At 40.6% G+C, this 11,150-nt stretch overlaps 1 protein-coding gene across 1 annotated transcript in view; it reads left to right on the plus strand.

Moving 5' to 3' along the window:
* The window catches only part of dalrd3 (DALR anticodon binding domain containing 3), a 16,818-nt gene continuing 5,668 nt past the window's right edge, over positions 1-11,150 (plus strand). Inside the window, exons 1-9 of the mRNA XM_049485609.1 lie at positions 1-448; positions 3,231-3,535; positions 5,130-5,440; positions 7,509-7,567; positions 8,187-8,288; positions 9,000-9,064; positions 9,287-9,345; positions 9,431-9,513; positions 10,687-10,813. Coding sequence (XP_049341566.1) covers positions 212-448; positions 3,231-3,535; positions 5,130-5,440; positions 7,509-7,567; positions 8,187-8,288; positions 9,000-9,064; positions 9,287-9,345; positions 9,431-9,513; positions 10,687-10,813 — 1,348 coding nt within the window. The 5' untranslated portion in view covers positions 1-211. The remainder of the gene's footprint in view (positions 449-3,230; positions 3,536-5,129; positions 5,441-7,508; positions 7,568-8,186; positions 8,289-8,999; positions 9,065-9,286; positions 9,346-9,430; positions 9,514-10,686; positions 10,814-11,150) is intronic.

Here is an 11,150-nt window from a genome sequence, read left to right on the forward strand (position 1 = left end):
AAACATTTCCCCCGCGCTAAGGTTCCGGGTGTGATTGACCAAAGCCACCGACTCTCTTAAAGACAGTGGCAGAATCAGAACCCGCGGCCCTGCGGCGTCTTAACCAACCGAACCGAACCGAACCCAGCCCTGCAGAACCCGCGGAGGCGATGTCGACACCGTGAGACATACAGAGAGACAGACTGAGTGAGAGACAGACAGCTGGAGAAGGATGGAGAGCGAGGAACCGTCCCCCCCGTTCCGCGTGTCCTCCACCGTGGCGGCGCTGCGGTTCGCTCTGCGGAGAGACGCGGAGAACCACGCCGAGGCGGAGCGCGCTGACAGCGGGGAGAGGAGCGCCGGAGACCGTGACAAGCTCTGGTTTAAAGAGAGCAGCGCTAAGAACCTCCGGAACCGGGACTTCCTGGCGCCCAACACGGTGCTGAGCACGCTGTACGCCGGCGGACAGGTGAGGGGTGTGGGGGACGGGCTGGAGCCGGGGCCCTGCTGCGGGGAGGCGGCGGTGGGAGCTGGGGGTTAGCGGTAGATGGAGCCGGGGGTTAGCGGTGGAGAGAGCCGGGGTTAGAGGGGTACGGTAACTCTAGCCCGGGAGAGCAGATGGAGGCAGCATGGTGGAGCTGTTGGAGGTGTTAAAACATGCTGGGGCTGATAGAAGAGAACAGAAGAGAGCACAGCAAGAGAATAAATCACATTACAATCTGTTTTATTCTACATTTATAGTAAAATAACTAACTAGATTTCACCTGGTTGTTGAGGTGTCCAAACTTTTGATCAATAGCTAGTTTATCCAATAGCTCCTCCATACACACACAGTACCTGAGTGCCGGCTGATATACAGGTGTCCAAACTTTCGACCTAATGCTGCTTTATCCAAGAGCTCCACCATACACACACACAGTACCTGAGTGCCGGCTGATATACAGGTGTCCAAACTTTTGAGCAGTAGCTGGTTTATCCGATAGCTCCTCCATACACACACACAGTACTGGAGCACTGGCTGATATGCAAGGTGTCCAAACTTTTGACCAGTAGCTGGTTTATCCAGTAGCTCCTCTATACACACACATTACTGTAAGCGGGAAAAAACGGGTGGAATAATGGTAATAAAAAGAAAATAGTAATAAAATAATAGCCTTCTGCAATCACACTAATAACAGTTAAACCCTGTAAAAAATATTACAGATCTCTCATCTTTTTTTTATTTATTTATTTTTTTTATTTAGCGCGGTCCTTTTCCAGCATGCAATAAATACATCAGCAAGTATCGTCTTTAAATATAAATAAAAAATCAGAAAAATAAAAGTTAAACATGTATTTTATCTGCTGATGCTGGTATATACTTTTATAACTTATAGAGAGAGACTACACACCCTGCTATAACTTTACAAACTAATATAACATTTATATACATTACTGTTTATCTTCCTAAGAAATTAGTTATGATAAATTATGTTTTTTTTTTTTTACATTTATTTAGCTAACGTCAGCAAGAATTGGTTTGAAAGATCACGACATCAAAAAAAAAAAAAGAACAATTATCGGTTGATACCGATATAATTCCGGTATCATCGTGCTTCCCTAACGCAGGGTTTGTGTGTCAGACTGGGCTGTGAACAGGACAGTGGGACGGCGGGACTCAGACAGATGACATTGCCGTTATTGAGCGACCGCTCGGCGCCTGCAGCGACGGTTATTAACTCCTCACTAACCACAGAGATTTGGGTCAAAAACAGCAAAACAGCCAGTGATATAATCAGTGTAAATATGTTATAGTATTTTTATAATGAAAACAATGTGAATAAGTTAATTTATTTTTATTAAGTTATATATATTTATAAAGTTTTATAGATGTTTGCTTGGACCGTGCAGGGCTGGGTTATATATTGTAAATATAGATAATATATTAAAAAAAACTGTTAATACAAGCTTTTGAAAAATTCGCTTATTAGTAAGTCAAAATCTGCTGAACAAATTATCTTTTGTGTGCAAATTAAATTCAAGAAATGTACCTGTCTGGTTGAGTGGATTGAGTGATTGTGTGTGTGAAAATGTGTGTAGTTTGTTTGAGTGAATGACACTCAGCAGGTACAGTGTTGTGCAAAAAAATATCGTAAAAATATCGTTATTCAAGGAGGAGCATAATAGCTGTATTTCACCACCTTAAACATCATCATCTTCATCCAGTGCAGTTTACTGAAGCAGTAAGAGTGCAACTATATTGTGTTTATTATTAATTTAAATACACACATTACTAACATGCACAATTACATATTTACTATTTACTGTAAATTTACATCATGCTTTGATGTTTTAGATGCTATAAATAACTATCTATAAACCTTATTGTTATGTTTTTATCATATCATATATCAGATTGTGTATGATATCAGTCCCTGTTTTTATGTATATCACATTTCTATTCATATATAATTAGTATAATTATCTATCTATCTATCTATCTATCTATCTATCTATCTATCTATCTATCTATCTATCTATCTATCTATCTATCTATCTATCTATCTATCTATCTATCTATCTATCTATCTATCTATCTATCTATCGGCAGAAAATGAAATAGGAAAATCATAGATGCCTTTTACCTCCCTCCCTACCTACCGACCTCCCTACCGACCTCCCTACCGACCTCCCTACCGACCTCCCTACCGACCTCCCTACCTCAGTTTCCTGAACCAATAGAAATGCTCCAAACTGACTTTTGAAAAAAGTCAATATTTAGGCTTTTTTTTATATTAAAGGCCACACATTCAGCTGTATATCCCCCTATCACTAGTGATGCTCCAACACCAGGAGGGTGAAGATTAACACACACCTCCTTCAATACATGTGAAGTCAAACTCCGCCTCTTTTGAGCTGCTGCTGATGCTTTAGCATTGCAGAGTAGCATCACAGCGCTAACGCTCGGAGGAAAGCACAGCGACTCGGTTCTGATACATCAGCTCACAGACGCAGCCTTGTGCTGATCCACATCACCCTAGGAGTGATGAGGGGAAAGAAGAGCGCCATCTACTGTACTGTACCCACCCAGAGAAAGCAAGGACAATAGTACTTTCTCAGGGCTCCGGCAGCTGATGGCAAGCTGCATGACCGGGATTCTGACCAGCAGTCTCCCGATCATAGTGGCACGATAAGATAAAGTGTATGATAACTCTATAATGTGATATTATTACAGGTGTAGTTATATAATATGTGTGTACGTGATTTTGCAGGTTCCGTCGGCGGTTCTGAGCCGGATCCGGTCTCTCTGTGGTGCCGGTGTTTTGCCGGTGTCGGGGTGCGAGGTGACGGCGGAGGGTCTGCGGGTTTCTGTGAGCCGCAGTGAAGCTTTCGGAGGGGTTCTGTGTGGAATGACTGCGTACCTGAGACCTGCGGCTCAAAGACAGGGGCGTGTCCTCATCAACTGCCCCGCCCTGCACGCCAAACAGGCCCCGCCCACCCCAGACTCGCTCACACTGGGGCAGCTTCGCACCGTTCTCATCGCTGATCACATCGCAGCCCTGCTCCGGAGACAGGGGTCAGTACATCAATATAATCACCAATCACCCATCACACAGCACAGATATACTGACACGCCAGGATTGTGGTGTCCCATGATTTTTGCCACGTGCCAGACGGGATAAGTGTTACCTGGAGACATGGTGTAATGCATTTTTGCTACAGGGCATCAGTAAATTATATGATTGCACAATTTAATTTACGCACAGGGTAATAAATCTTAGTATAAATGATTGAGATGGGAGTGACTACTCAATTTATTCACTGCCTTCACATATCTTTTAAGGTTTTTGAGCCACGCAAGGTGTGTGTGTCTTTGTGTGTGTGTGTGTGTGTGTGTGGAAATGTGTGTAGTTTGGTTCTGGGGGGATGACACTCAACAGGTGCAGTGTTGTGCAAAATATGTCGCAGAAACATCGTAATTAAAGATAACGACTTTATTTCACCACCTCAAACACCATCATTATCATCACCATCCAGTGCAGTTTACACATTACATCACACGCACAGAACAGATATACTGACAAGTATGGTGTCTCATGATTTTTGCCAGGAAAATATAGGATTACACAATTTCACATGGGGTAAAAATTCTTAGTATAAACGATTGAGATGGGAGTATCTACTTAATTTACCTTACGTCACATTCCTTTTGAGCGTTTTGAGCTGCTCAAGATGTACTTTTCCCATCATTACGACAGCAAATTACGACAGCAAAAAGAAGCACTGACGCAACTTAAATTAAGCTGTATGATTAATGGCTCAACTACAGGATAGATCACTAAAATAGGCCCCTTAATAATTAACTTACATAGAGGTATTACATGTGTAGAACTCTTTAATACATGTACCATATTTTTCGCACTGTATTATAAGGCGCACTATCAGTGAACGTCTATTTTCTGGTCTGTTTTCATACATAAGGTGCACTGGATTATAAAGTGTATTTTAAGAGACACTACAAGGAACTTCTAATTCAGCAGGTCTCGCCGCTGAGCTAAGCTAAGCTAAGTAAACAGAACTGTAATAAAAAAAAAAAGACTTTCTTTTAAAGTCGAAAGGTCAAATGTGCACTGGATGTTAATCTACACAGATTTCTCTCCCTAAAAAAGGTTTATTTGAGTGAGTAAAGTGCTTCCATTTATTTACAGTAAACGTAGATTAACAAATTTCTCCAGCACTAAGGCTGGAGCATTAGCATTAGCGGCAAAGTGATCTGGGAGTGCTAGCCAGGGTTAGCAGCAGACTACAGGCCGATAATACTCATCTCTGAATGGTGAAGGAGCTAGCGCAGTTAGCGGCTAATGCTAATGCTGCTCCAGTCTCGGTGCTGGAGAAACTTTACTGAAACTCCTGTATAACTCTGTACTTCAGTGGAGTGTCTTTACTGCTCCTTAATACCTGACTGATAGAATTCATACATAAGGAGCACCGGATTATAAGGAGCTCTGATGATTTTGGGGAAAATTAAAGGATTTTAAGTGCAGCTTATAGTGTGAAAAATACGATATTTAAAGAGTAAATGCATTATTGTATTAATTTAATTGTTACAGAGTGAGAATAACAGTAAATCTGTTTGTAACACACTGTTTTTGTGTTTGTCTTCTGTCCAGTTACTCCGTGTCCTTCTGTCCGGCCTTGCCTGAAGAAAGTGACATCATCAGCTTCCTCAGGACGCTGGGCATCGATTGGCCGGCCGCGTCCGTGAGCTGGACCAATGAGGAGCGAGAGGAGGAGATGAGGAGCGTGCTGGAGAAGTGTATCTACAGAGAGAGGGAGGGGGAGCGGTGGAAGAGGGGGAGCAGAGGGGAGGAGATGGAGGGAGTTGATGGAGGGATGAAGGAAGAACTGAAGATAAATCTGAAGCGAGTGATGGAGGAGGTGGAGCTGCAGGGGTACGACCCCAGTCTGGGTACCTGCACAGGTGAGACACTGTAACAGGATTATTATAACAGTGATGTGGTTCATCTTTTATCTACCGTATTTTTCGGACTATAAGGCGCACCGTATTATAAGACGCACTATCAAAGAACGCCTATTTTCTGCTATTTTTCCATACATAGGGCGCATCGCATTATAAGGCGCATTAAGTGACACTAGAAAGGGTGCCTATATCAAAGTGAACAGGGGTGGCGCCATGGCGGGGGGGGGGGTGTCTTGCCGGTGGAGCGTCTCAGTATACAAATCTAGCTCTTTCAAAGTCAAACGAGTGCTGGATATTAATCTACACAGATTCCTCTCCTGAAAACTGTTTATTTGGGTGAGTAACGTGCTTCAGTTTATTTACAGTAAGCTTAGATTTCCAGATGTCCACTAAGGCTTGCTGCACCAGCGTTAGCATAGCTATCCGCTAGCACGCTAGCTAGTCACCTAAACTAGTAAAGTTAACCCAAACTTAAACGACAGCGTTACACTGAGTAATCCTGCGTGTTCTGGTAAGACAGTGAGATATTAGCTAGCGATTCGTCCCCCGTAGCTTGTTTTAACACTGTAAACAAGCAGATTACAGGCTGATAAAACTCACCTCTGAGAGAGTTAGCGCTTAGCATCTAGCTAATGCTAGCCAGGCAAAGCAGCACAGACTTACAGGCCGATAACTCACCTCTGAACAGGGAACGCTTAGCGATTAGCATCTAACTCTAATAATACTGCTCCAGCAGTATTAAAAGTACTAAATTTAGATAATACTGATCTCTGAACAGTGAAAAAGTTAGCTAGCTTAGCGGTTAGCATCTAGCTAATGCTATTGCTGCTCCAGCCTCGGAGCTGCACGGCTCTGGACTCTGTATAGCACTGAAACTCTGTATAACGCTGCACGGAGTGTGTGTTTACTGCTCCTTACAACCTGACGAGTAAAATCCATACAAAAGGCGCACCGTATTATAAGACGCACTGTCAATTTTTGTGAAAATTAAAAGTTTTTAAGTGCGCCTTATAGTCCGAAAAATACGGTATATAGAAAAACTCTTATAATTACTGACTCCTGTTGCTCTGAATACTTCATACAAGGTTTTCACAGATTGTCACTCATTTTGCCACTTTTTTTTCATGGTTGCATGAATGAAAAAGCCTGTATGTTAGTGGTGTGCAGTAAGACCTTTCTAACCCTTCAGAGAAGGGGTGGCAATAGGGGCATGTAAATCATTATATAATATTTAATCAGGAAATATATATTATAGTTATTGTAAACTATAGGTATATATTTTATAAATGAACTAAAATAAAAAACAAAAACTAATTTAAAGCATTAGTCTGTGTTTTTCAGTTGCTACAGGACTCTTATCTGACTGACAGCTGTTTTAACCAATCAAAACTTTTTAAAATAGCTCCTCCCCTGTGTGTCTGCATGGACCCTTCTGCTGGATTAATTCAATAGTTATCTATCATGGAATTGCGAATGCAAATCAGACAAATATCAGTCACATCATATTAAAAAGCCTTTTCAAATTCTCAATTCAAACTAATTCACAATAATAGGCCGTCTGACTGCTGAGTTTCTGTGTGTACTTAATGTTTTGGCGGATCTGGCAACTGGTAATCATACAAATGAGTGATATTTGTTGGCCGGCTGTACTGGTAGGAAAATTCAGCATTGATTTTGTAGTTTGTAGCTGTTGTAGTTGAGACAGAGAATATGTAGTTCTTATAAATCTATGTGTAGGTCGGCGGCATGCCACTGATATATGTACAAAACAAAGCACAATATATGTGCATCAATAGTAGTCATAAGTACACAGAGAATTGCGGCTAAAGCTAAAGTAGCTCAGCTAATATTAGTACTATCCTAGTCCTGTACAGCTCATATATATTTACATGCAAGTAGTGAATAAAAATGAACTTAAACCTGCCGTTTGTTGGCTCTCCCTGCTGGCTCTCTCCCTCACTCCCTGCACTGATCACAGCAGTGCTCTGATGCACAGCATCGCACTATTTTCAGCAATAAATATCACATTTTTTGGACAAATTATGTAACTTTCTCTCTCGCTCCACAGTGCAGAGGGAGGCGTTGTGTCACCTGGCTCACCTGGACAGAGCTACGGCAGATTTCCCAGTGAGTTTCACACTAATAACATAATCTATGTTTACCTGATTTACCTGATTTTACACCACATTCCTCATTTCTGCTTCCATTTTATTTTATTTGTTAGGAAAAACTTTGTTGGGATGCATTTTTGAAGGATTCAGGAAGCACAGAATTTCTCTAATCTAAATGGCAAAAAGCACATTAATAAGTGGATTGACCAAATATTTATACTAAAGAATAACTTTAGTGCTTTAAAATGATATTGCAGTGTTTTCTCTAATGTTAAGAGCTCACCTGACTCTTTAAGGCAATGATGAGCAAGAGACACTCTGATTGGTTTATTTCATGTTGCACCCAAAATTAACCACACCCATGATTAATTAGGAGAATTAGTACATGACTTTTGGGCAAGGTGTACTTTTCCTGTCGTTACGATAGCGAAGACACACTGACACATACCTAAATCAGTCTGCACGGCTGACGTTTTTTGTTCTGTTTTGGTATTGGTATAATATTTTTTTATATATCAGTGTATCAGTAGTTGGTGTGTGTGAGGTGGAGGTGAGTTACTGATCTTCTCCCGGTAGGTGAGACAGGTGTACAGGTGTAGTTGAGTGATCTGACTGAAGGTGTGTTTGTGCTGCAGGTGTCGATGGCCACAGTGCTGCATGTCACTTCCTGTCAGGATGAGTTCCGCCAGCAGCAGACGGCCATGCTGTGGAGAGCGACAGGAGCCACAGCCACACAGGTCTGTCTCACCAGCCTACCATTACCTGTCGCCCATCACCCGTCTCACACACTGACTGCTGATACTGCCAACACGTTACTGTGTTCTGGAGTAACAACAGTTTCATATTCACAATCTCTCTTTCTCTCTTTCTCTGTCTTTCTGTCTCGCTGTTTGTCTGCCTTTTTTCTGTCTTTCTCTCTGTCTGTCTTTATAATTCTCTCTCTCTCTGTCTTGCTCTCTTTCTTTGTCTTTCTATCTGACTGTCTCTCTGTCTGTCTCTCTCTCTCTCTTTCGCTCTGTCTGTCCCTTTTCTGTCTTTATCTCTGTCTTTCTCTCTCTCTATTTCTCTCTCTGTCTCTCTTACTCTGTCTTTCTCTCTGTCTGTCTCTCTCTCTCTCTCTCTCTCTCTCTGTCTTGCTCTCTTTCTGTCTGTCTCTGTTTGTCTCTCTGTCTGTCTGTCTGTCTCTCTGTCTCAGTTCAGTTCAGTGGTGCTTTTTTGGCATGAATGTTATTCTATACACTGTTGCCAAAGCAAATGATATTAAGTAAACAGATATTAAATAATAATAATAATAATAATAATAATAATAATAATAATAATAATAAATAAACACAAATTAGTGTACAAATTAAATACATAAGATTGGAAAAGAAACAAAATATATATAAGGTGTGACATCAACAATTATAATATTAATAATAATCTCTCTCTCTCTCTCTCTCTTTCAGAGGCTGGTAATCTGTGGTCCAGTAAAGACTCCAGGCACTCAGATGAGTTCAGCTCAGTATCTACAGTAAGTTACACATTCTTTAGATTATAAATTATAAATCTAATTTAGGGTTATTTTTCTGGTTTGGTAAACAAATGATAGATACTAACAACACAATAACAGTAATGTGCTCTGTCCCAATACCTTGTCCGTATAATGTACGAAGTAGATTATATGAAAATAATAATATTATTATTAATTTACATGTCTTGTTCAAATGTCTTGTGATCACGTTCTTTAATTCAGGTTAAGAAGAGCTCAGATGAAGGAGGCGTCAGAAATGAAGTATGGAGATCAGGTGGAAGGTAAGGGGCGGAGCTTTCTGGACAGTAAGAAAATGAGTTAAAATATTTTATAAATATAATTTTTAAATGTTTATTTTTACTGTAGGTCAGACGTGGGATGACATCATCAGGGTGATGACCTGTGCTACAGTTCGGTTTGAGCTGCTGTCCACTGTTCACACCAGCCCAGTGAGTCCAGGGGTTTGGAGCAGGTTAGCCACGATGCTAACAGCTAGTCCTGCTGTGTCCAGCTTCACTGAGGCTGGTTATTAGCATTGGGGCTAACCCCCTTCAACCTTGCTGATCCATCATTATATAATAAAATTTTTGTGACTGAACTTCAGGATACTTACAAAATTCTAGATTTTTTTTTTTATTTCTTTTCTGTATTTAGTTGAGTAGTTCTCACTTCTCATAATCTGGATTAGAACATTAGTCAAATATTCACTATTCACCTATACCTGTAACTGTACCTCAGGGGTGTCCAAACTACGGCCCGCGGGCCATTTGCGTCCCGTTTCCTTTTTTGGAGCGGCCCGCGAGGTATTTTAGAAATAGAATGAAAGTTGGCCCGCTGTTAAGCAGGTTTTTATAATGTGAGAAGTTTGAACACTAGGTGTCAGAAACGGGCCAAAGAGTCTAAAAGCAGAGAGAGTGCGCATTTCTAGCGCAGAAAAACGGGCCAAAGAGTCTAAAAGCTGAGAGAGTGCGCATTTCTAGCACAAAAAAAAAAACAGCCAAAGAGTCTAAAAGCGGAGAGAGTGCGCATTTCTAGCACAAAAAAAAAAACAGCCAAAGAGTCTAAAAGCGGAGAGAGTGCGCAGTTTTAGTGCAGAAAAGGGCAAATGAGTCTGAAAGTTGCCGTAATTAAAGAGTTTAATATTAAGAAACATCATGAAATTAAACATCAATTTGAAAAATCTTAGTTTACACAACACTGTCAAATATAAAGATAGTGAATCAAGTAAAATGGTGTGTAAATGAAAGTAATCAGGTAAATGTATTATTTAAAGTGGTATATTTCATTATTTGTTTTATTACAGAGTCTTTAGCCCGTGACTTCAAATATATTTCTCCTTCTGGTTCCAACAAAAAAAGGTTGGACACCCCTGATTTACCTCTTCACTACTTTACTTTAACTGATGCTCTCAAACACATTAAGAGACAAGAAATTCAAGTAATTAACTCTTGATGAGTTCAGCACAGCTGTTAGATAGAGAGATAGATAGAGAGATAGATAGAGAGATAGATAGAGAGATAGATTGATACTTTATTGATCCCAGAGGGTAAATCTTGTTGGGTGTGGGTATTTGTGTTTGTATATTAATGCACATTGCTTTATTATGAATTGGTATTTTTCAGGTCACTCTTGATGTGCAGCGTGAAGGGGGTGTGTCCACTAAGGGCCCGAGGGGCGGAGTTTTCGTTATGTATAACTGTGCTAGACTGCACACTTTATTCAGCAGCTATGAGAAAGGAGTGGAGCAAGGTAACACACAAACACACACACACACACACACTCTCACACACTGTATTTTACTATTACCATATTTTTAGCACTATAAGGTGCACTTAAAATCCTTTAATTTTCCCAACAATCAAAAGTGCGTCTTATACACCAATAACAAATAACAAAAAAGATGCAGAGCTTTCAGACCTCAAATAATGCAAAGAAAACAAGTTCATATTCATAAAGTTTTAAGAGTTCAGAAATAATCAATATTTGGTGGAATAACCCTGGTTTGTTTTTAATCACAGTTTTTTTTATCATGCATCTTGGCATCATGTTCTCCTCCACCAGTCTTACACACTGCTTTTGGATATCT

The sequence above is a fragment of the Astyanax mexicanus genome, chromosome 12 (assembly GCF_023375975.1).
Source record: "Astyanax mexicanus isolate ESR-SI-001 chromosome 12, AstMex3_surface, whole genome shotgun sequence".
NCBI classification, from domain to species: Eukaryota; Metazoa; Chordata; class Actinopteri; order Characiformes; family Acestrorhamphidae; genus Astyanax; species Astyanax mexicanus.